Source organism: Vulpes vulpes, chromosome X (assembly GCF_048418805.1).
Source record: "Vulpes vulpes isolate BD-2025 chromosome X, VulVul3, whole genome shotgun sequence".
Taxonomy (NCBI): domain Eukaryota; kingdom Metazoa; phylum Chordata; class Mammalia; order Carnivora; family Canidae; genus Vulpes; species Vulpes vulpes.
In genome coordinates this window covers 62,455,983-62,482,700 of record NC_132796.1, presented here as the reverse complement: position 1 = coordinate 62,482,700, position 26,718 = coordinate 62,455,983, and the positions used below count along the sequence as shown (strand labels likewise).

Genomic DNA, 26,718 nt, shown 5'->3' with positions numbered 1-26,718 from the left:
GGAATACACATTATTCTCAAGTGCACATGGAACTTTCACCAGAATAGACCATGTACTAGGTCACAAATCAGATCTCAACTGCTGCCAAAAGATGAGGATAATTCCCTGCATATTTTCAGACCACAATGGTTTGAAACTAGAGCTCCATCAGAAGAAGAAATTTGGAAGGAACTCAAACTTTTTGAGGCTAAAGAATATCCTACTAAAAAATGAATGGGTCAACCAGGAAATTAGAGAAGAATGGAAAGGATCCATGCAAACCGAGAAAAATGAAAGCACAACTGTTCAAAATCTTTTGGGATACAAAAAAGACAGTCCTAAAAGGGAAGTACATTTCAATACAAGCCTCCCTCAAAAGATTAGAAAAATCTCAACTACATGAGTCAACCTTACACCTAAAGGAATTGGAGAAAGAACAGGAAATAAAGCCTAAACTCAGCCGGAGAAGAGAAATAATAAAGAGCAGAACTCAAATGGAAATCATAATTACAGTAGACCACATCAACAAAAACTAGGAGCTAGTTCTTTGAAAGAATTAATAAAATCGGTAAACCATTGCCAGACTTATCAAAAAGAAAAGAGAAAGGACCCAAGTTAATAAAATCATAAACGAAAGAGGAGTGATAATTAGAAACACTGAGGAAAGACAAGCAATTTTAAGAAAATATTCTGAGCAATGGTATGCCAACAAATTAGGCAATCTGGTGGAAATGGATGTGTTCCTGAAAACTTATGAACTACCAAATCTAAAACAGGAAGAAATAGAAAACCTGAAGAGACACATAACCAGAAAGGAAATTGAAGGAGTCATCAAAAACCTCCCAAGAAAAAAGATTCCCAGAGGAATTCTACCAACATTTAGAGAAGAAATAAAACTTTTTATTGAAGCTGTTTAAAAAGATAGAAAAGGAAGGATAACTTCCAAACTTGTTCTCTGAGGCCAGCATTGTCTTGATCCCAATACCAAGGACCTCATCAAAAAGGAGAATTACAGACCAATATCCCTGATAAACATGGATGTCAAAATACAACATACAAGCCAATAGGATCCAACATTATATAAAAGGATTACTCCCCATGACCAAGTGGAATTTATTACTGGACCTCAAGGTTGGTTCAACATCTACAAATCAATCAATGTGATAGATCATATTAATAAAAGGAAGGCCAAGAAGCATATGATCCTGTCGATGCAGAAAAAGCATTTGACAAAGTACACCATGCTTTCTGGATTAAAACTCTTCAAAGTGTGGGGATAGAGAGAACATTCCTCAACATCGTAAAAGCAAAGTATAAAAAGCCCATATTACATATCATTCTCAATGGGGAAAAACTGAGAGCTTTTCCCCTCAGGTCAGGATCACGACAGGGATGCCCACTCTCACTGTTGTTGTTCAACATAGTAATATAAGTCCCAGCCTCATCAATCAAAGAACAAAAAGAAATAAATGGTATTCAAACTGGTAAAGAAGAAGTCAAATTCTCACTCTTTGGAGATGACATGATAGTTTGTGTGGAAAACACCCAAAACTTCACCCCCAAATTGCTAAAACTCACAGCAATTCAGCAATGTGGCAGGATACAAAATCAATGCACAGAAACCAGGTGCATTTTTATACTCTAACAATGAGACTGAAGAAAGAGAAATTAAAGAATGTAGACCATTTTTAATTACAGCCCAAACTATAAGATACCTAGGAATAAACCTAACCAAAGAGGTAAATGATCTACATTCTAAAAACTACCGAAATGTTATGAAAGTAATTGAGGAAGACATAAAGAGACGGGAAACCATTCTGTACTCATGGGTTGGAAGAATAAATATTGTTAAAATGTCTATGCTACCCAGGGCAATATACATATTCAATGCAGTCTGCATCACAATATCATGGACATTTTTCATAGAGTTGGAAAAAATAATCCTAAGATTTATATCAAACCAGAAAAGACTCCAAATAGCCAGGGGAATGTTGACAAAGAAAACCAAAGCTGATGGCATCACAATTCTGGATGTCAAGCTATATTACAAAGCTGTGATCATCAAGAGAACATGGTGTTGGCACAAAAAGAGACACATATATCAATGGAACAGGATTGAGAACCCAGAAATGAACCCCAACTCTATTGTCAACTAATATTTGACAAATCAGGGTAGAATATCCAGTGGAAAAATGCAGTCTCTTCAACCAATGGCACGGGGAAAATTGGACAGCTACATGCAGAAGAATGAAACTAGACCATTATCTTGAACCATACACAAAAATGGACTAAAAATGGATGAAAGACCTAAATGTGAGACAGGAATCCATCAAAATCTGAGAGGAGAATACAGGCAGCAACCTTTTTGAACTCTGCCACAGCTAACACTTTCAAGACATGTCTATAAAGGCAAGGGAAAGAAATGCAAAAATGGACTATTGGGACTTCATCAAGATAAAAATATTCTGCACAGCAAATGAAACACTCAACAAAACTAAAAGGCAACCTACAGAATGGGGGAAGATATTTGCAAATAACATATCACATAAAGGCTAATATCAGGATCTATAAATAACGTATCGAAGTCAACACCCAAAAAACAATCCAGTCAAGAAGTGAGCACAAGACATGAACAGACATTTCTTCCAAGAAGACTTATAAATGGTCAACAGTCATTTGAAAAAATGCTCCACGTCACTTGGCATTAGGGAAATATAAAATCAAACCAAAATGAGGGGATCCCTTGGTTGCTCAGTGGTTTAGTGCCTGCCTTCAGCCCAGGGTGTGATCCTGGAGCCCTGGGATCGAGTCCCATATTGGGCTCCCTGCAAGGAGCCTGCTTCTCCCTCTGCCTGTGTCTCTGCCTCTTTCTTTCTCTCTCAATCTCTATCTCTTTAATAAATAAATAAAATCTTTTAAAAAATGAGATACCACTTTACACTGATGAGAATGGCTAAAATTCACAAGACAGGTAACATCAAATGTTGGCAAGGATGTGGAGAAAGAACTCTTATACTGTTAGTGGGAGTGCAAGCTGGTATAGCCACTCTGGTAAACAGTATGGAGGTTCATCAAAAAGTTAAAAACAGGGCTATCTAATGATTCAGCAACTGAACTACTGGGTATTTACCCCAATGATACAGATGTAGTGAAATGAAGGGGCACATGCATCCCAGTGTTCGTAGCAGCAATGTCTACAATGGAATATTAATGTCACATCTTCAGTGGAATATTAGCCTTCAGAAAAGATGAATACCTATGATTTACATCAACGTGGAAGGAACTGGAGGATATAGTGCTGAGTGAAGTCAGTCAAAGAAAGGGAATTATCATATCGTTTCACTCATATTTGGAACATAAGCAATAGTGCTAGGGACCATAAGGGAAGGAGGGGAAACTGAATGGGGAAAAGGCAGAAAGGAAGGCAAACCATCAGAGACTCTTAACTCTGGGAAACAAACTGAGGGTTGCTGAAGGGGAGGTGAGTGGGAGGATGGGGTAACTCAGTGACGGGCATTAATGAGAGCATGTGATGTGATGAGCACTGGGTGTTATACTATATGTTGGCTAATTGAATTATAAAAAATAATTAAATAAAATTTTAAACCCCAAAAGTATACAACTCCCACTGCAGATACAATAATGGCTTTATTTTGATTAAAACTGTTTTACTGTTTTTAGTATTCTTTTTCCACTGTTTTTTTTAGAACAAAAGTATCAAGAGTAGAGAATAGTAGAGGTCAAATACTTAATATTAAAATTTGCCCATGATTTTAAAAATACACATATATGTTTTATTTGCACCATATTACATATATCTTATTTACCAAACACCATCTATCAATATAGTCAAGCAAATTATCTAACATAATTTTTGAGAACTTACTAGGTTCTAGGTATCCTGCTTAACAGCAGGGATAAAATTTTTTTTTTAATTTATTTATTTATGATAGTCACGGAGAGAGAGAGAGAGAGAGGCAGAGACACAGGCAGAGGGAGAAGCAGGCTCCATGCACCGGGAGCCCGACGTGGGACTCGATCCTGGGTCTCCAGGATCGCGCCCTGGGCCAAAGGCAGGCGCTAAACCGCTGCGCCACCCAGGGATCCCTAACAGCAGGGATAAATAAGAGTCTGGCATGTTTCTTGTACTGCCCTAAAATATTTTAAAAAATACAGAGATATATAGGTGTAGATCCTTATAAGGCAATGTAGAATACACTGTAGGGCCAGTATGTATGAAATGTGGGAGCACAAGGACAAAGAAAATGATTGACTTTATCAGAAAGAGTTTTACAACGAATGTGTCTTTTGATCTAAACTTTGAAGGATGAATATGAATTTTTCAGTTATGTGAAAGTAGGGCTCAAATGAAAAGGAAGGCTTCAGAGCCAAAGACAATAGCATGCTCAAATCATGGAAAGTGTGAATATATAGGGAGTGTTTGTGGAACTCTAAGTTCCTTGAAATGGTTAGCACTCGGGATGATGGGTGGAAGGGAGGTCATAGAAAATGATGTTGGCAAAGAATTCAGAGAGCCTACCAGGAAAGTCTTTATGAGACATGCTAAGGAATATGGTATTTACCCTATAGGTTACTGGGAACCATCACAATGTTTTAAGTCATGGAAATAACAGGATTTGGTTTCTCTTATGAAAAGATCATTCTAGATATACTATGGAAAATTGATGGTGAAGTTTGGAGTAGGGCAGAACTGGAAGCTGATAGACCAGTTGGAAGGCTATGATAACAGGTCAGGTGAAAGATTATGTCTGTTTAAACTAAGATAGTAAAAATGGAGATGGGGACACTTGATGCATTTAAGAAATATGAAGAGTTAGCAGGTGGAACTTGGTAATTGATAAGGCAAGTGAGAAAGAGATAATAGTCAAGGATCAAGTCTATGTTTTTGGGTTGGATAACATGGGTGGGAAGTGGTCTCTTACTGAGAAGTTAACCTGTCAATGGATTACACTATTAGGGGCTTATAGTAGATATATCATATGTTGAAAGATCACTAAACAGGGGTCTTAAGGAATATACAGATATTGGCTTGCTTCAGAGAATATAGAAGAGAAAGCACAATAACAAATCCCTAAATCACCATTTGCTTATAATATTCTCTTATATTCCACTTAAATAAATGCCAGAGACTCGACCTCTTAAGCAAGAGCACTAGTAGTATTTCCAGCTCTATCTCTGCTTCAGAAGTCAGGCTGTATATTTCATAAGGATATTTCCTACAAGGTAATAACCCTCAGTCATAGTCAAAGCTTGGCCACCAAGTGATCCCACAGAATTGTGCGCAGGTCATCAGGTTTGTTCTGGAGAACATAATGTTACTATCACTTGAACCTCAAGTGATAGATTCACATTTTTAAAAGGAAATATTGACCTCTATTGAGACTGAAAAAAATATGCTTGCTAAGGAAACAATGATAACATTTCCCAGCTATGCTGGTAATATTAAATTTGATTCTCATTCAATTCAATACTTTAACAATCGTCTTATGCCCACATATCAACATGTCACAAAATGTACATTTGGTTTTATTTTTTATGGTAACACATGCCTTATACTAGTTGATAAATCATTTTTCTTCTGTACCTACATGCATAAGTGTTAATACGTTCATTTGGCAGGCAGGGAGTGACTTGCTTCTTATTCTACTATATTAGTCTATAAGATGAAAACAAAAAGCTTAAATTAGGCGCTTTATTCAGGCTGAAAATGTAATTTATTTTTTAAAGATTTCGCTTATTTATTCATGAGAGACACACACACTCACAGAGAGAGAGAGAGAGAGAGAGAGAGAGAGGCAGAGACACAGGCAGAGGGAGAAGCAGGCTCTATGCTGGGAACCTGATGCGGAACTCAATCCCAGGTCTCGAGGATCACACCCTGGGCTGAAGGCAGTGCTAACCCGCTGAGCCACCCAGCCTGCCCAATGTATTTGTACTTAAAAAAAGAAGCAATATTACATACATGCATTTGACATTTTAATTTTAATAGATTGATCTGGACCTTTTGGCAAATAAATTAAAATGATTGATTATTGGCGTGTTCATAGTAAATTAATCCTCTAAGAATCAAGTCCTAATTTCACCATGGTTATATTAACTTCTCTAGCCCACATTTATTTCTCCTTAAACTTATCCATTTTATTTATTTATTTATTTATTTATTTATTTATTTATTTATTTTTAAAAATTTATTTATTTAAATAAATAGATTTATTTATTTTAAAGATTTAAAGATTTATTTATTTTTTTAAAGATTTATTTATTTATGACAGACATAGAGAGAGAGAAAGAGGCAGAGACACAAGCAGAGGGAGAAGCAGGCTCCATGCCAGGAGCCAGACGTGGGACTCGATCCTGGGTCTCCAGGATCGCACCCTGGGCCAAAGGCAGGCGCTAAACCGTTGAGCCACCCGGGGATCCCAAACTTATCCATTTTAAATGTATGTCTTTCCAACTTTATTTTAAGCTCATGGAGGCAAGGAAAATACCTTGTACTTCTTCATTATTCTGTGCAACATTTAACATAGCAATACTGGATTAGTTTATTCAAATACCATGTGTATAGCAGTACTGCCTTCTAGGGTACATGAAATTAATCGCCTGTATACCTGACAATATTCCAAGTCTCAGTTTTCATATTTGTATCAGCTCTTCTGATAATTTAATGAGTCTGATTTTTTGTTTAGCTTATGAGAATTGGCCTCATTATTTTATAGTAGAATTGTGAACTTTCTTCTCTTTGAATGAATGATAGAGTTTGGTGATAACACAATTAAATAAAATTGCTAACTGAATAAATTCCATTTTAAAGATAAGTTTATTTATTTTAACTAATCTGCACAGTCAATGCAGGGCTTGAACTCAGGATCACAAGATCAAGAGTTATATGCTCTTCCAACTGAGTCAACCAGGTGTCCTAAACTCCACTTTTTAATTAATTTTAATTAAACAGCAGAATAGTTGTTCTAATATCTAGTATATCTTTCATTGGGCATTACATAAGTATTCTGTTATTCGTGTTGATAGTTCTTTTAGAGTTCATTTGCTAGTGATTAATCTTAACATAGTTATCACAAATATTAGGGAAATAATGCAAGCAGGGCTGAGTTCCATGAAAAATAGGACCATAATCTTTATCCAGCAAGATTAGATACCATCATATGTGGATTGAACATTTGTAGATAATCATGTTTTTAGTATTATTTAGTATTATTTCTATTGTTACTTTATTTTTATATCAGATAACTATGACTTTAACTTATTCAAACAGGACAGATAGTATTGTATATACACATTGGTTATTAGACTAAAATTTTCTGGTGAGACAAAAGCTTTTTATATACTAAAGTTTATTTGTTATTTCTCAATTTTATTTATATTATTTCTAATGTTACATGTCTTTCTTACAGGCAAGACTTTTTTGTCCTTAGGTCATTACAACAAATACAGTATTGGTCAAATGTAACTACGTTTTTAACCACAATTTCAGAATAATATGTTTTAAAATAATTTTGTTAAGTAGCTACCTGCAATAACTATAAAGGCTGATAGTGGATATCATGTTTATTTGTAATTCAACAAAAGAACATGGTTAAGCAAGAATAAGGGAATGCTAAAATTTTTAAGTTTTTACATTTCTAAAAAGGAACTTGGCAATCATATTTTCAATTTAGTAATAGATTGGTTTGGGAATAAATTAGAACTCAGCAAGGAAATGATAAGAAAATAGGTTGCTTTCTGTGTGCATTCACTTACTGAATGTTCTCTTAGCAATTCTGACCATGTTGTATAGTTAGCAGTTGTCTGGATCCAGCTGTGCAATATACATATTAGAGCAATACACACCAATTGATATCAAATCCTGCCAAGTAGTATTCATGGTCTTGTGTTACAAATGTCTTGCTCTGCCTGATTTCTGAAAACTCTATATATGATTGAAGTGGATATTTGCATTAACTTCATAGAGAAATTCTATCTAAGGAGGGAGGTTTTGAAGCAATAGTTATACAAAGTGGCTCCTTTTTTTTGGGTGCCATCCAGCTATCAGGAAATCTTACGTGATTACATTTAATCCTTGACCAGTGGGGAAGCCAAAAACTGCTCCATACATATTCAGAATTCACTAAGTTTCAATGCTGGAACCTGGATGAAGACCTTTTAATATAACAAAATTGCCACATCGAAATCTGTCTGCTTCCAAAAGGGACTCCTTTGCAGCAAGTTTTCTGGGAAATCATGTGCTTAGAACCAGGAATAGAGGGATCCCTGGGTGGCGCAGCGGTTTAGCGCCTGCCTTTGGCCCAGGGCGCGATCCCGGAGACCCGGGATCGAGTCCCACGTCGGGCTCCCGGTGCACGGAGCCTGCCTCTCCCTCTGCCTGTGTCTCTGCCTCTCTCTCTCTCTCTCTCTGTGTGACTATCATAAATAAATAAAAATAAAAATATATATATATTTGTTGAATACCTGAGTGCATGAACAATAAAAATAATATATATTCTTTGCAGAGAACGTGAAAAATATGAAAAAAAAAAAAAAAAAAAAAAAAGAACCAGGAATAGAAACTTTTAAAGATAGAACATTCTAGCAAAGCTAACAGAAATGAAACTTCACAGTTTCTATGCTTATCACATAGGGCTAAAATAACTGGAGCCTGAAAGAAGTTGGTAAAGTTATTTTGATAAGCCTAATGGCTGAATTATATTGCTGCATTGGTGAGATAATTAACTGTGTGATCAACAATTTGTTCCATACACTGAAATGCAAATCTAAGAATATTGTTACCAATTTGTTAGTCATATATTGATATAGATAATGCTTTGCTTTTAATGCAGTATGAAAGCTAGAAGTGAGAAACAAAAAGGAATATCATTTACTAGATATCTCTGTTCTTCATTATAATTAAATATTATTAATTGAGCATTCGCATGGTACTTAGCACTCATAGAAACATAAAGCGTTATCAAAATGAATGCCACATGCTATTTATTAAGAGATTTGGAATCCAAGTGGAAAATAATGAAGATATTTATTATTTTATAATAATCTTTTGTGAAATGTGCTGTTTTGCATGCACATATATGCTTGAGAAACCTATCTCTGCATTAAAAAGTTATGGATAGGTAAATTGAACACCAATAAAAATTAATTAAAAAAAAAAAGAAAAAAAAAGTTATGGATAATTTACATTAATAATTACTTCTGTGTAGAGATTCCCTTTCATAATTTTAACTATTTTTACTTCTTACCATAAAACCCACATGCACCTCTTCCTAACATCCTCTTTAAATCCCTGGATTGTCCCACCCTTTCCCATTCATAGACATTTTAAAAAATCTTTAAATGCACACTAGCTTGAAATTTTAATAGTTAATTATTTTATTAAAAGTATGGGAAGAAAAGTTTTCTATATCCCCGCCCAATTAAAATATTATTTGCATTTTCATATGTCTGTTATGGATAAAAATCTTTTTACATACTACATTTCTTACATGCAAAAAATTTAAAAATTTAATTTCCAGAGATAATAATGGTAGAATATACTAAAACTGTATCTGACACCTTTCACAGAATCATAATACTTTTTAGATGAACAAACTAGAAACCTTGAATTTATCCCTCCTTTTAAAAAAAATTTTTAGACTAGGGGTTAGAGGTTTCCAGAAGAATTTAAAAGGTTTAGAACTTTGAAGTGTTTAAGATGGCAATGTAATAGGATCCTAGGCTCCTCTTGTCCCTTGAACAGTTATATATAACTATCAAATCATTCTGAATACCCAAGAAAATGACCTGAGAATTGACAGAACACGTTGCACAACTAGAGGGAGAGAAGTCACATCAAAGAAGGTAGGAAATGTGGAGATGGGGTTTGGGGAAGGAACAGATTGTAGGTTCCGCAGAGGAGAGGGAGCCCTGGTCATGGAGAAAAGTGAAAGAGGGAGCACAGCACACAGGGGAATGCACAAAGAGAACACTTACCCAAAGCTATTGGCTCAGAAAATGAGAGGAGCTGACTTTCACAAGCTTTTGCAACTAGCAGAGCTCAAAGACAAGTTTCAGAGCTTGGTGGGCTATGCTGTGATAGAGGACTGAAAGAGCTTCCCTACTCCTGGAGAGAAAGCAGGCAAGCAACCCAAGGGGCAAAGAGCATGATCTGAGGATTGCCTAAGGGACACAGGGAGAGATTATTGCTTTTTTTGGAACACATCTGTGAGAGGTGGCCTTTTCAGAGATGCCTCTCCAGGAAAAAAAGAACCAGTAGTTTGCATTAACCTCCCCCACCCCTTAGCATAGGTGCAGAGACACCTGCTGAAAGCAGCTAATGCAGAAGCTGGCTGTTTACCTGTCTTGCTTCAAATTCCATGCCCATGACCTATGGTGTAACTGCCCTTCTAGGTCAAACCTATGTCCATCCCAGTGCAGTGAGACCCTCTCCCAAAAGAGCAATGCAGGCCCCCACCACAGCAGGTCCCTAAAATTTGGAGTTTTAAAAGTCAGCATGCTTGTCTGTGATACAGCCCAAAGTGTGCTGCTCCAGGAAGACAAGCAACCTGGAGATAGATATTTGAAAAATGCCTGGGATGCACATAGGGGAAATTATTCGCTCTTCTGGGAGTGCTTCTCTGAGAGCAGCAAGCACAGAGACCCCTCTCTGGGGACAAAGGAGCTGGCTGGAGCCAGTTCCTTCCCCCATCCATTAGCATAAACCAACTTCAGTAAACATCACAGTGCCAACATTGACTGCCTAACCTGCTTAGGTCTCCTGCATTCTGCTGATATTCTTTTTCTTAAGCAAGAGTGCTTAAGAACCAACACAGTGGGCCCCTTCATCAGAAGATGACGAGAAACTCCTTCACACACCATGTCTACCAACCATAGAGTTCAGCAAGGCTTCAGTTCTAGTGGAAGTAGCATCAGGACTCATTTAACAAGCAGACCAGAGCACACCTAATTAAAACTCACCACACTCTGGCCAAGATCCAACCATTTTGTACTGTAGGCAAGGAGAGCCTCTGCAGATGACAGACTTGAGGGTTAGAGCAGACAAAACACAGCAGCAGAATGAACACAACATACATCAGAGACACTTCTTGAAGCACCGGACCCTGGATACCATATGATCTCTTCTTTATAAAGCCAATACTCTCAGGAGCAGGAAATATAATGGGGTTTTCTAACACAGAGAAGATAGAGACCTAGACAAAATGCCATGAAAGGGAATTCATCCCAAAAGAAAGACTGAAAAAAAGGTAATGCCCAGAGATCTAATCAAAAGAGATATAAGTAATATTCCTGATAGAGAATTTAAAGCAACAATCATAAGGATAGTCACTGGGCTTGAGAAAAGCATGGAACGCATCAGGGAGACCCTTACTGCAGAGACAAAAAGAGTTAAAAATCAGACAGAAACGAAAAATGCAATAAGTAAGAGTCAAAACAGATTGGATGTAATGACCACAAGGATGGAAGGACCAGAAGAACAAATAAGTGATATAGAATATAGAATAATGGAAAATAATGAAGGTGAAAAAGGAGAGAAATAGCTTTTATGGATTACAAAAATAGACTTAGGGAACTCAGTGACTCCATAGAAAGTAATAACATTCATACCATAAGAGTGCCAGAAGAAAAGAGAGAAAATGGGGCAGAAGGTTCATTTGAGGAAATAATAGCTGAAAAATTCACTAATGTGGGGAAGGAAACAGACATTCAAATCCAAACTACCATTAAAATTTTCAAAAGCAGGCCAACACCAAGATATATTGTAGTTAAATTTGCAAAATATAGGGATAAAGAAAAAAATCATCAAAGCAGCAAGACAATCGAAGTCCCTAACTTAGAAGGGAAGACTCATAATGCTAGCTACAGAACTCTCCACAGAAACTTAGCAATCCAGAAGAGAGTGGCATGATATATTCAATGTACTGAATGGGAAAAGTCCGCAAACAAGGTTATCCAGCAAGGTTATGATTCATAATAGGAGAGAAAGGGAGTTTCCGAGACAAATAAAAACCAAAGGAGTTCAGGACCACTAAACCAGCCCTCATAGAAATATTAAAGGGGACTCTTTGACTAGGAAAGAAAGACCAAAACTGACTAAGACTAGAAACAGAGAAAATCTCCAGAAGCAATGACAAAAGAGTAATAAAATAGCACAAAATACATTTCTATCAATAATTACTCTGAATGTAAATTGACTAAACACTCTAATCAAAAGGCATATGGTGTCAGAATGGATAAAAAACAAGACTCATCTATATGTTGCCTACCAGAGACTCATTGTACACCTAAAAACACCTGCAGATTGAATATGAGGGGATGGAGAAACATTTATCATGAAATGGAAGTCAAAAGAAAGCTGAAGTAGCCGTACTTCTATCAGACAAACTAGATTTTAAACCAAAGACTGTAAGAAGAGATGAAGGGCACTGTATCACAATAAAGGGTTCTACCCAACAAGAAGATCTAACAGTCATAAATATTTATGTTCCCGACTTGAGAGCACCCAAATATATGAAATAACACACATAAAGCAACTCATTGATAATAAAATCATGGTAGGGGACTTTAATCAATGGAAAGATTATCTAAGTAGAAAATGAACAAGAAAACAATGGCTTTAAATGACACACTGGACCAGATGGACTTAATAGGTATATTCAAGACATTTCATCCTTACATATTCTTCTCCAGTGCACATGGAACATTCTCCAGAATAGATCACATACTGGGTAAAAATCAGGCTTCAACAAGTACAAAAAGATTGGTATCATATCATGCATGTTTTCTGACCATGATGCTGTGAAACTTGAAGTCAAGCAGAATAAATTTGGAAAGAACACAAATACATGGAGTTTAAAGAACATGCTACTAAAGGATGAATGGGTCAACCAGGAAATTAAGGAATAAATTTAAAAACATATGCAAACCATTACAATGAGAATATGATGATCCAACATCTCTCAGATGCAGAAAAGCAGTCATAAAATGGAAATATATAGCAATATTGGGATTATGTCAAGAAGCAAGAAAACTCTCAAACTACATAACCTTACACCTAAAGGAGCTACAAAAAGAACAACAAATAAAGCCTAAAGACAACAGATGAAGGGAAATAATAAAGAATAGAGCAGACATAGATGATATGGAAACTTAAAAAAAAAAAAAAAACAAGAGGATAGACCAATGAAACCGGGAGCTCATTCCTTGAAAAAACTAATAAAATTGATAACACCTTAGCCAGACATATCAGAAGGAAAAGGAAAGGGCTCAAATGAATAAAATCGCAAACAAGAGAGGAGAAATAACAACTAACATCACGGACATACAATAATAAGAGAATCTTATGAAAAACAATATGCCAACAAATCAGAAAATATGGAATGAATTGATGAATTCCTAGAAACCTATAACCTAACCAAAACTGAAATGGAAAGAAATAGAGAACTCAAACAGATTGACAATCAGCAAAAATGTCAATCAGTAATCAAAAAGCTCAGCAAACAAAAGGCCTGGGCCAGATGGCTTCAAAGGGGAATTCTACCAATATTTAAAGAGCTAACACCTATTGGGATGCCTGGGTGGCTTAGTAGTTGAGTGTCTGACTTTGGCTCAGGTCATGATTCCAGAGTCCTGGGATCAATCCCCACATCAGGCTCCCCATAGGAAGCCTGCTTCTCATGCTGCCTGTGACTCTTCCTGTCTCTGTCTTTCATGAATAAATGAACAAAATCTTTTTTTTTAAAGAGCTAATATCTATTGTTCTGAAACTATTCCAAACAAGATAAAGAGAAGGAAAATTTCAAAATTGATTCTATGAGGCCATAATTACTCTGCTTCTAAAACCAGGCAAGAATTCTACTGAAAAAGAAGACTACAGGACAAAATCCCTGATGAACATGGATGCAAAATTCTCAATAAAATACTAGCAAACCATATCCAACAGTGCATTAAATGAATCATTCACCACAAGTAAGTGGGATTTATTCCTGGGCTGCAAGGGTGGTTCAATATTCACAAATCAATGTGATATAGCATATTATTTTTTAAAAGGATAAAATTCATATGATTCAGAGAATCATTTGACAATGTACAACATTTTTTCATAATTAAAAACCCTCAACAAAGTAGGAATAGATGGAACACACTTCAACATCATAAAGGTCATATATAAAAAACATAGTTAATGTCATATTCAATGGGCAAAAACTAAGAGCTTTTCCTCTACAGTCAGGAACAAGACAGGGATGTTCACTCTCATTATTATTTAACATAGAACTGGAAGTCCAAGCCTCAGCAATCAAACAATGCAAAAAAATAAAAGGTATTCAAATTCGAAAAGAAAAAGTCAAACTTTCACTGCTTGCAGATGACATGGTATTCTATATAGAAAACCCAAATGACCCCACCAAAAATTTGCTAGAACTGATATATGAATTCAGTAAAGTCACAGCATAAAAATAAATGTACAGAAATCTGTTGCATTTCTATACAGTAATAATGAATCAGAAGAAAGAGAAATCAAGGAATCAATCTCATTTACAAATGCACCAAAAGCCATAAGATACCTGGGAGTAAACCTAACCAAAGAAGCATATGATCTATACTCTTAAAAGCATGGAACACTTATGAAAGAAACTGAAGATGACACAAAGAATTGGAAACACATTCCATGCTCATGGAGTAGAAGAACAAATATTATTAAAATGCTCATAATACCTAGAGCAATCCACACATTTAAAACAATTCCTATAAAAATACCAACAGCATTTTTCACAGAGCTAGAACAAACAATCCCAAAATTTGTATGGAGCCACAAAAGACCCTAAATAGCCAAAACAACCTGAAAGGAAGGAAGGAAGGAAGGAAGGAAGGAAGGAAGGAAGGAAGGAAAAGAAAGAAAGAAAGAAAGAAAGAAAGAAAGAAAGAAAGAAAGAAAGAAAAGAGAGAAGAAAAGAAAGAAAGAAAGAAAGAAAGAAAGAAAGAAAGAAAGAAAGAAAGAAAGAAAAAAAGAAAGAAAGAAAGACACACAAAGGGGGAGGTATCACAATTATGGACTTCAAGTGATGATACAAAGCTGCAGTGATACAGACCATATACTGACTGGGATAAGAACAGACACATAGATCAGTGGAAGAAAATAGAGAACCCAGAAATGAACCCACAATTATACAGTCAACTAATCTTCAACAAAGCAGGAAAGAATATCCAAGAAAATAAAGACAGTCTCTTCAACAAATGGAGCTGGATAATGGAGTTTCACAACATGCAAAAGAATGAAACTGAACCATATTCTTGCAGCATACACAAAAATAAATTCAAAATGGATGAAAGACCTAAATGTGAGGAAGGAAGCCATCAAAATCCTAGAGAATACAAGCAGTAATTTCTTTGACATTGGCTACAGCAACTTCTTACTAGATATGTCTCCTGAACAAGGGAATGAAAAGCAAAAATGAACTACTAGGACTTCATCAAAATAAAAATATTCTGCAGAGTGAAGGAAACAATCAACAAGCCAAAGATCAACTGATGGAATGGGAAAAGATATTTGCAAATGACATATCCAATAAAGGGTTAGAATCTAAAATATATAAAGAAATTATCAAACTGACCCCCCCCCAAAATTATCCAATTAAGAAATGGGCAGAACACAAGAATAGATATTTTTCCAAGAAGACAAACAGATGTCTCACAGATAAATGGAAAGATGCTCAACATCACTCATCATGAGGGAAATACTAATCAAAACTACAATGAGATTATCATGTCACATCAGTCAAAATGGCTAAAATTAACAATACAAGAAACAACGGGTGTTGGTGGGGATGCAGAGAAAGGGTAACCATCTTAGACTCTTGGTGAGAATGCAAACTGGTTCAGCCATTCTGGAAAACAATATGGAAGTTCCTCAAAAAGTTAAAAATAGAACTACCCTATGATCCAGCAATTGAACTACTAGGTATTTACCCAAGGGATACAGAAATACTGATTCAAAAGGAGAATTCACCCCAATGTTTATAGCAGCATTATCAACAAAACAACAGCCAAATTGTGGAAAGAGCCCAAATGTGTGTTGATTGATGAATGGATATAGAAGATGTGATATATCGTATGTATGAAATATGTATATATGTATGTATGTATGTATGAAATCATACAGTATTTGTCTTTCTCTGACTTATTTCACTTAGCATAATACTCTAGCTCCATCTTTGTTGGAAATGGCAAGATTTTCAACAAATGGCAAGATTTCATTATTTTTTATGGCTGAGTAATATTCCATTGTGTGTGTGTGTGTGTGTGTATCTTGCCATTTGTTGGAAATCTTGCCATTTGTTGGAAATCTTGCCATTTCCAACACAGATGGAGCTAGAGGATTATGCTAAGTGAAATAAATCGGAGAAAGATAAATACTGTGTGATTTCACTCACATGTGGAATTTAAGTAACAAAACAGATAAATATAAGGGGAAAAAAAGGGAAGCAAAAGAGTATACAGACTCTAATTATAGAGAATAAACTGAGGGTTACCAGAAGGGGCATGGGCAAGGGATGGTTTAAATAGATGAGGATTAAGGAGGTCACTGGTTGTAATGAGCACTGAGTGTTGCATGTAAGTGATGAATCACTAAATTCTATATCTGAAACTAATATCACACTGTATGTTAACTATCTGTAATTTAAATAAAAGATTAGAAAAAATAAAAGGTTTAGAACTTTTAAAAAATAATGACTTGTTTTATTTTGAGTGGTATGTATTTTTTTAAAGGATTATTTATTTGAGGGAGAGAGAGAGCAGGGGTGAGGGGCAGAAGGAGAGGGAAAGGAAGTCTTAAGCAGACTCCACATAGAGCATATAGCCTGATACAGGTCTCAATCTCATGTCCCTAAAATCATGACCTGAGCTGAAACCAAGAGTCAGACACTCAATCAGTTGTGCCACCCAGGCACCCCTTTAGTGATATATGTTTTTAACGTGCACAAAATCCAGAAAAAAATGTGCACATTACCTTAGTGCTTAATACAAAAAAACATTTTTGCTCCTTTCTCCATAATAATATATTATTTTGTGTAGCAATTTTGGTTATTTTTTTATTTTTTAGTAATAAAAGGCACACATTTATTTAATGTTAACCATAAGTTAGACACTATTCCAGAAGTTTATATATAAAGATCCATTCAACCCTCAAAATAACAGGTACAATCACAATACCATTTCACAGCTGTCAATGAAGCCAAAAAGAGATAAAGGAAATTGATCTAAGTTGAAATTACAAAATCCAGGAGGATTCAAAACAAGAGAGTTTGGCTCCAGAGCCTGGACACATAACCACCCTGCTCTGTGCTTCTAGCATCATTAGGTTTGCAAATGTTGTTTCCTCTACCAAGGACCAGATTCCTGAGGGCTGGCTTCCTAACTTAATCAGTTTAGAAATTCCAACACCAACCTCCATGCCTGGTACATAGTGGTGTTTACTGAATATAGAAAGAAAGGAATGTAAATGTGCAGGAGAGATTAGAAAACTATGAGGTTAACCATAATTCCAATAAAATCCATTGTAGAAAGCTGTCCTCTGTCTTTCCTACCTCTGTTACATTACCCCTTCCACTCAATTCTTTGCAGGATCTTCAAAATCCCAGAAAGAAGTCTATAAAATATGTTACAACAGGAGTAATTTGAATCACAGAAGAAAGAAGAAAGAAGAAAGAATGGGAAAAAAGTATTCTCTTTCCCTGTAGCAGGAACTACTTAATACCTCTTTAGGCTTTCATTTGTTATATTAAAGCAGAGTTTAGTGCTTTCATTGTAGTGGTTTTTTTTTTTTTTGAAGTTATCTCACATTTTATTTATTTATTTTTTCAAGTTAAATCCTTTTATTTATTTATTTTTTTAATTAATTTTTATTGGTGTTCAATTTACCAACATACAGAAACACACCCAGTGCTCATCCCGTCAAGTGTCCACCTCAGTGCCCGTCACCCATTCCCCTCCAACACCCTCCCTCCTCCCCTTCCACCACCCCTAGTTCGTTTCCCCGAGTTAGGAGTCTTTATGTTCTGTCTCCCTTCCTGATATTTCCCAACATTTCTTTTCCCTTCCTTTATATTCCCTTTCACTATTATTCATATTCCCCAAATGAATGAGAACATACACTGTTTTTCCTTCTCCGATTGACTTATTTCACTCAGCATAATACCCTCATTGTAGTTTTAAAAGTATACTTGTTTGTTGATCTCAAGAGGAACACAATATAACCATATGATTTGATTTTTCCAGCAGAGAACCAAATAATAGTCACTGATTCTTATTGAGCGATTATCAAGTTCCAGGCCCTGAGCCAGCTGATTTCTCTGGATACTATTATCAGTTCCACAGTACACTTGGGGAAATTGAGGCAAAGAGAATTGTTGGAGGACTAGCCTGGGACAAAGGGGCAAATATATGGAAGACAGGAATTTTAACATAGGCCATGTGCCTATGGAGCTTCTGCTTTTAACCTCCAAAGCTGGACAGTAGCTCCCCATGAAAATGGGTTTTAAAAAGCCTGTGCAGTGATGAGTTGGAGATAGGAGGCCATCCATCATTGGGAATATTTTCCCATTTTGTGAGGGATGGTGAGGAGAGCTGTTTCTCGATTCTATGGCCAATGCAGAGAAGTTGCAATAAAAAAAACACCACCCAAGAGGAAAGACACACTAATTTAAGTGTTGAGGAGCAGAAGAACCATGATTGTCCAATTTTGGTTATTTTAAGTACTTTACCTTTATTATCCCACTGAATATTCACAACAGCTTTATAAGACAGACAGGAATGGCACATATTCCTATCTCCTTTGTTTTATAGATGTTGAAACTAATATAGAGAGCTGTGATTTGATTGTGTTCACATAACCAAAACTCCATACTGTTTCTGAGAGTTCAGCATCATTGAAGTAATTTAGATGCTTGGTTTTACAAATTAGTTTTAGGTTTTCTTTTAGACTTAAAGGTGAGTTTCTGGTGACTAAAACTCATAATAATTCATCCCTTTCTCCAAGCAAGTTGGATTGGAGTCATGCTAGAATGCTCCCAGAGATCTTGATCTGTATTGAATTCTCCAGCTCCTCCCAAAGTAGAATTGAAATGCTAGGTTAAACTGGGAATGGCCTCAAGTCTTTAAGAGTAATAGGCATCTAGAATCATTCTAGACTTAAGGTTATATTTTTGTTCTTCCCTGGACCGAACCAGAAATGTACCGCCAAAAGAGCTAAGGAGGAAAACAACTTATACCTGAGCAAATGCCTAGGTGAATTTTTTCTTTTAAATCTAGTTCCAAGATGTGAACGTACATATGTATGTGTACACACACACACACACACACACACACACACACACACTTACACTCAGCTATTTTTCATCTATTTTTTCAAATTGAACTATTTTATCAAATGACAAGCTTTACTATTGCTTTTTTTTAATAATAAGTTTATTTTTTATTGGTGTTCAATTTGCCAACATACAGAATAACACCCAGTGCTCATCCCGTCAAGTGCCCCCCTCAGTGCCCGTCACCCATTCACCCCCACCCCCCACCCACCTCCCCTTCCACCACCCCTAGTTAGTTTCCCAGAGTTAGGAGTCTTTCATGTTATGTCTCCCTTTCTGATATTTCCTACCCATTTCTTCTCCCTTCCCTTCTATTCCCCTTTCACTATTATTTATATTCCCCAAATGAATGAGAACATATAATGTTTGCCCTTCTCCAATTGACTTGACAAATACCCACCATTTGCTTCAACGTGGATGGAACTGGAGGGTATAATGCTGAGTGAAACAAGCTTTACTATTGTTAAATGATTTTTATGAGCTTGGCCAGCACTACTTCTAATCTTTCAACTTAGATTGTATTTAATGTATACTGGAGCAGAGAAGACAAGTTAAAAAGGATAAAACATACACTCTAAGCCTGAAAATGTCTACAAATACATTTTGAGTATATGATAAAAACAAAAGATCTAGAAGGGGAACATTGAAATGTGTGAGACAAAGAATAAGTAAAATGGATTAGGAAAAAACTGGATCAGGATTTTATAAACAAGATTATTACTTCACTGGTAATTTTGCATCCAGTCTAACAACCCTTAAACACCTTCTCCCTTGGCCCTGCTAACCTCAATATAATTAGAATAAAACTTGTATCAGGAACCAAATTTGCAATAATAAAATATGTATATAAGTGACTTTGCTTTCAGATAAAATGTGAATAAAGGAGTGAAGGGTTACTGAAAAGAATGGAAGAGAAAAAGACTTTTGGAGACACAAATATGATTTTTATGTACCTTTGTAATCTGCCCACACTCTCTGACCTTTGTATAGTACTTTGTACATGATGAACACTAAAAACATATTTTGAAATTGAAGTGCAAAGAGAACCTCACGCCAGTCAATTATTATGCTTACAGAAAAATGAGGGTGGTAGAAGAGCTGATTTATCAAATCTTCCTTGGATTCCTAAAGTATTTGACCCTGCTAACTTAAAGTTATAGAGTCTATATTTTATAATTTCTTCTCTGTAAAACTCACAGGTTGTTGTGAGGATTAAATAGTTATGTATGTAAAATATTTAGCATACTTACTGAAACATAAATGTTAACCTAATGCTAGTTATTTTAGTGTTTTTTTTTTTAATTACTCCAGTGGAAGCTATAGTTTAGTGGAAAGAAGATTGAGCTTAGACTTAAAAGACCTGTTTTTTTGTCCTTGTTCTGTTGCTTAGTCCTGTGGCAATGTGTGGGTCACTTGACCTATATTATCCTTGTTTTTTCATTTTAAAAAAATAGGAGGAATAAGACTATGCAGCAAAGTCATGAGAATTAATCATATAAATTAAAATAGATATTCTACATTACAGATATCGTATGATTAATAAAATGCCTGAATATGGTAGGTGTTCGATAAATGTTCATTCTTCTCTACTCCATTACCTCACTTGTATCCCAGAGTACCTTGATCTCAGTAGCAGCTTAATGAGTACTGAATGATGGCTGATTGGGGAAAAAATCATTGGAGCTACTCAATTGCCATGATTAAACAGATTCATATTTTAAAATGTAAAAAGATCAAGGTCACAGAACCATTTCTAATACTCTAATCACATGGTTCAGAGCTTTTCACACTCTAATACAAAGAAGGAAATGAAAGAACATGTACAAAAGCTACTCTTAGAATTTAAATATATATAATATATATTAATATATATTAGAAAAGAGACTATATGGGTTATTTTCATTGATTTTTACTGAGGTAAATTAAAAATGTGCTTGTCTGAAAGTGCTTAGTAAATCAAATAGGTCAGAGGTACAGGAGAAAATTATTTTAAATGTGTAAAATGGTCTATATCTGTTCTATCTAATATGGCAGACACTAGCCAGATTTGCCTACTTATATTTTAATCAATTAAAATAAAATAAAATAAATCCATTCCTTAGTCAAATTAGCCACAATTTAATTCCACTATACCCCCATGTGGCAAGTGAATGACATATTAGACAGCATAGATTTATAGAACATTTCTGTCATTACAGAAAATTCTATTGGAAATCATTTGTGAGGACTTAATATACTAGGTGTAGGAAAATCATAAGGGCCGGAAAGCATTTCCTCAACAATCTGAAGGAACTAAAAGTTGAAACTGTGGAATAGATGACCATAAGGTGTTATATTTTGTCATAAATGACCACTATGTCAACTCCAATTTATAAGGATAGAACCTGAAAACTATAGATCAAGAATTTTTATTCTTCCACTGTGGGTGAGGTAGCAAATTAACAAACAGCAATATCATCAAATGTTTAAGAAATGTAAAAAGTTTTTTTTTTACATTTAAATGTTTAAGAAAAAATAACTACTACATAACTGCTAGGTAAAAGCAATCATGATTTCTGTAAAGGAAAATTTTGACTGATGAAGTCAACTAAGATTTTTTTCAGCATTTTGAATAAAGAGGTTAAAATGGTTGTAACTAACTTAGACTTTAAACAAACTTTAACAAGTTCAACACCAGAGACCTTTTAAAATTTAGGTAACATGGGACTAGAGGATAGACCCCTAAAATTTCCAAACAAACATTTGATGCTGGCCTTACTGAAAATGATCTGTGAACCTGATAAAGACAATCTGTATGGAGATCTCTTAAGGCTGGATGAGTGGATAGAACTCTGCAGATAAGCTTCAATGAGCTAAATGTTATTAGAAAATAGGCTTCAAAAAAAATAAAAGAAAATAGGCTTCAAAGAATGCCCTTGGCATTTAACATACCAAAAACACAGGAGTTGAATGATAGCAAAAACAAGAGCCTTTTTGATTCTTCAAATATGAAGGAAATTGAAGAAAATTTAAAGTACAATATGCCAAACAGCATAACAAATCTTAGAGTTGACTATCATTGAACCTAGCTTGCACTTTTTCCTGAAGATGTCACTCCTGTCTCATCCTAGCCTTTTCTGGAATACCTCCAGTTTTGAGAAGTATATCCCCACACTGGAACAATGTATATATTTAGTTATTTGTTTGCTCCAACTGTTAGAAGATAAATGTATTAACATACAGTTGTGTCTGAGATACTGCTTTTTAAAAACATGGTTTTATTTATAGCATTATTAAAAGCAAAATATTCTGAAAACTTTTGAATGAATAATATTTTAAGAAATAAAGTTCTCTATCTCATCTCTGCTCCCTAACCACTCATTTTTCACCCTCTAGTATTCTAAGCAGCAATTACTTTTATACTTGCTTGTGTATTAATTCAGAGTTTATTTATATAAATATAAGCAAATATTAACATATATTCTTGATTTCTCCCCTTTTTCCATGAAAGGAAGCATACCACACACACTCTATTGCACCTTCCTCCCCGCCAGTGATCATTTCTTGGAGAGCTTTACATATCAGGACACAGAAAATTTTCTTCTTTTGAAAAGTTCTATAGCATTCCATTGGATGGATGTAAAATATGCTATTTAATCAGCCTCTCTTGATAGGCATTTGTGTTATTTCCAATCCTTTCCAATCGCAATTTATGATTGCAATAAAAATCTTGGAAAATAGATCAGTTTTTATCTGTGGAAATATGTCTGTAGAATATACTCCCTGATGTGACATTGCTGGGTCAAGTGATATGTGTATTAGTAATTTCCTGAATGTCTGTCAGGTGTTTTCCTCATAACTTCTCTAATAGGGTATATTACTAATCTTTTCTATACTTACTAAAGTGATAAGCAAACAAAAACATATTTCAGTGTAATTATAGTCACATTTTTCTCATAATAAAAGAGAACATGAACATCTTTTCATGTTTGAGAGCTATTTAAATTTTCTTTTTAAGTGAAATGTCAGTTCATCTTATTTCCCATTTTTAATTGAGTTATGATTATGAAGATTTTTTACATATGAAGGAAAATTAGCTTTTCTTATAAATTTTGCTGGATATCATCTGTTTGTTCCTTTAGATCTACCACTCATCTTTTTCACTCCTGTTCTGTGCCTCAGAATACTGACTTCTATCATATCAATGGTCTCCCTAGGCCTATAATAGTGTTTGGTTGATAGGAACTCTCATTAGGAGTTAAGAGGGAGGGAGGAGAATTAGAGGTAAGTAGATATTACTACAGTGCCCTCCCTACAAGGTTGCCTTGAGATGACTGCTTACCTTGATCAAGGTGGTCTTCTCCATTTAACTCTTTCCTTCTAGGTTTCAGTAATCATTCCCTCTCCTCACTCCCTTAAGCCTAAGGGTGGTAAAAACTTTGATGCTACTAGTTCTGGGGTATTTTTATCCTTGTTTTCCCTTATTTATGCTGTCCACACTTTTTTTTTTTAAATTTTTTTTATTATTATTTATTTATGATAGTCACAGAGAGAGAGAGAGAGGCAGAGACACAGGCAGAGGAAGAAGCAGGCTCCATGCACCGGGAGCCCGACGTGGGACTCGATCCCGGGTCTCCAGGATCGCGCCCTGGGCCAAAGGCAGGCGCCAAACCGCTGCGCCACCCAGGGATCCCTGTCCACACTTTTATAAGTGGTTCCTTTATTAAAATTTCCTTGAAGACAACTATATGACACTCACATTAGGATAAATAACCACAAAAACAACCCAAACACTGGCAGAAAAAAACTCCACAAATAAAGGTAGAGAAAAGGCCACATCAAAGAAGATAGGAAGGGTGAAAACATAGTTTGGGAGCAAAACAGATGGTTTTCATGGGCAGTTGGGAGGGAACAGTGGCAAGAAGGACAAAAAACAGTCTGCCACATCAGGCAGCCCACATGGGGAAGATGAATCCCCATAAAGTTTGGCTTTGAAAGAGAGAGAGAGAGACTGAATTTCACAAGTTCTTACAACCAGGGGTATTTAAAGCCTGGAGTTTTAAAATTCATCAGACTCAGCTCTGGGAAAGACCAGAAAGTGTTAGGAAGTGAAGTCCCCACCCTTAAAGAGACAACATGACAAACAGCCAGTGGATCTTAGAAGCAGTAGTTTGAAAAACACCAGGGGCAGATGGGAAAGATAGTTATTTACTCATCTCAGAGCACACCCAGAGAGGCAGGAATTGTGAGATCCTTTCAGGAAAAAAAGGAGCTGTCAGTCACCAATTCTCTCTCCTGCCTCCCACTCCAGCATACACAGTCACCTGTGGTAACCAGTGTGGCACCCAAACTCACTACTTAACTTGTTTATACCAATTGCTGACCCTCCGCCACTTATCAGTAGATATGCCTTGCCCAGTCAATCTTTCTTCATTTTTGGCATTGTGACCCCCTCCCCTCACCCAGAAGACCAGTACAAACTCCACCAACATCCCATCCTCTGATCCATGCATTTTGGAGAACCTCAGTTTTGGTGGCAGTTGCAGCAGGTGTCATTTCATAAGCAGACCAGTCTACACCTTGTTAAAATGTCCCTCACTCAGTGGGGACCAAACACAGCTCATGAAAGGCAAAGAATGTCTCTGCAGATGACTGGAGTGAAGGAAAAACTGGCCAGAATTCAATATCAGGGCATATGAAATACACGTAGGAGACACTCCCTGAAGTGCCAAGTCCTGGGGAATAAGAGACACTACACTGCAGGACACTGCTGGGTCTCTTCATCATAAGGCCGTCACCTTCAGGAGGAGGAGATGTAGATGATTTTCCTAAAGCACAGAAAAAGATATAGAGAGTTAGGCAAAATGGGAAGACGGAAATATGTCACAGATGAAGGAACAGGACAAAACCACAGTAAGAGACCTAAGTGAAACAGATACTAGTAATTTGCCTGGTAGTGAATTTGAATGATCACAAAGATATCCACTGGAAATGAAAAAAAGAGTGGAGGACATCAGTAAGAACCTTTAAAAAAGACAAAAAAAGAACCATCAGAGATGAAGAACACAATAAATGAAATTAAAAATACACTTGATGGAATAAATAGGCTGGAGGAAGTAGAGAAACAAAGTGATGAGCTAGAAGACAGAGTCACGTAAAGTAATCAATCTGAACAAATAAGAGAAAAAGTTATGCAAAATGAGAATGTATATAGGGAACTCAAGTATAGTAACATTCATATTATAGGAATCCCAGAAGATGAGAGAGAAAAGGGGGCAGAAAATTTATTTGAATAAATAATAGCTGAAAGCTTCCAAAATCTGGGGAAGCAAACAAATATCCAGATCCAGGAGGCACAAAGATCTTTCCAAAAAAATCAACCCAATGAGGTCCACACCAAGACACATAATAGTTAAAAAGGCAAAAAGTAGTGATAAAGAAAAGTGTTTTTTTAAAGATTTTATTTATTCATAAAGGCACAAAGAGAGAGAGAGAGGCAGAGACACAGGCAGAGGGAGAAGCGGGCTCCATGCAGGGAGCCCGCCGTGGGACTCGATCCCAGGTCTCCAGGATCAGGCCCCGGGCTACATGTGGCACTTAACCACTGTGCCACTGGGGCTGCCCAAGAAAAGTTTTAAAGTGGTAATAGGAAACAGTTACATACAAAGGAAACCCTTAAGGCTATCAACAGAGTTTTCAGCAGAAACTTTCCAGGCCAAAAGACAGTGGCATGACACATTTAAAGTACTAAAAGGAAAAAACCTGCAGCCAAGCTAATCTATCCAGCAAGGCTACTATTCAGAATAGAAGGAAAGATAAAAAGTTTCTTAGGATAAATAGTTTCTTAGATAAACAAAAATTAAAGTTTATGACCACTAAACCAGCACTGCAAGGAATATTAAAAGGGACTCTTTATTTTTTTTTTTGTTTTTTAAATAATTTTTTTAAATTAATTTTTATTGGTGTTCAATTTACCAACATACAAAAAAACACCCAGTGCTCATCCCGTCAAGTGTCCACCTCAGTGCCCGTCACCCATTCCCCTCCAACACCCGCCCTCCTCCCCCTCCACCACCCCTAGTTCGTTTCCCCGAGTTAGGAGTCTTTATGTTCTGTCTCCCTTCCTGATATTTCCCAACATTTCTTCTTAAAAGGGACTCTTTAAATGGAAAGATCATAAGAATATGAAAAGTAAAAAACACAAAAAATGCAATAAAAATAAATGCATTTGTAAAAAGTAGTCAAAGGATTCACAACATAAAAGAATGTAAAATATGAGACCATGTACCTAAAACTTGAAAGAGAGTAACAAGAAATTCAAACTTAAGTGACCATCAACTTAATATACACTGCTATATACAGAAGATGTTATATA

General features: G+C 35.9%; 1 protein-coding gene across 17 annotated transcripts in view; it reads right to left on the bottom strand.

Moving 5' to 3' along the window:
* The window catches only part of APOOL (apolipoprotein O like), a 356,871-nt gene that overhangs the window by 112,321 nt on the left and 217,832 nt on the right, over positions 1 to 26,718 (bottom strand). For 6 of the 17 annotated variants that reach the window (XM_072743931.1, XM_072743924.1, XM_072743930.1 and 3 more), the window contains one exon: positions 24,047 to 25,171. The exons of 5 other annotated variants lie outside the window; for them this stretch is intronic. In XM_072743931.1, coding sequence (XP_072600032.1) covers positions 24,939 to 25,171 — 233 coding nt within the window. In that variant the 3' untranslated portion in view covers positions 24,047 to 24,938. Of the gene's footprint in view, positions 1 to 21,758; positions 25,172 to 26,718 lie in introns of those variants that run through there. 6 more of the 17 variants (XM_072743928.1, XM_072743925.1, XM_072743929.1 and 3 more) reach the window with 3 other exon arrangements.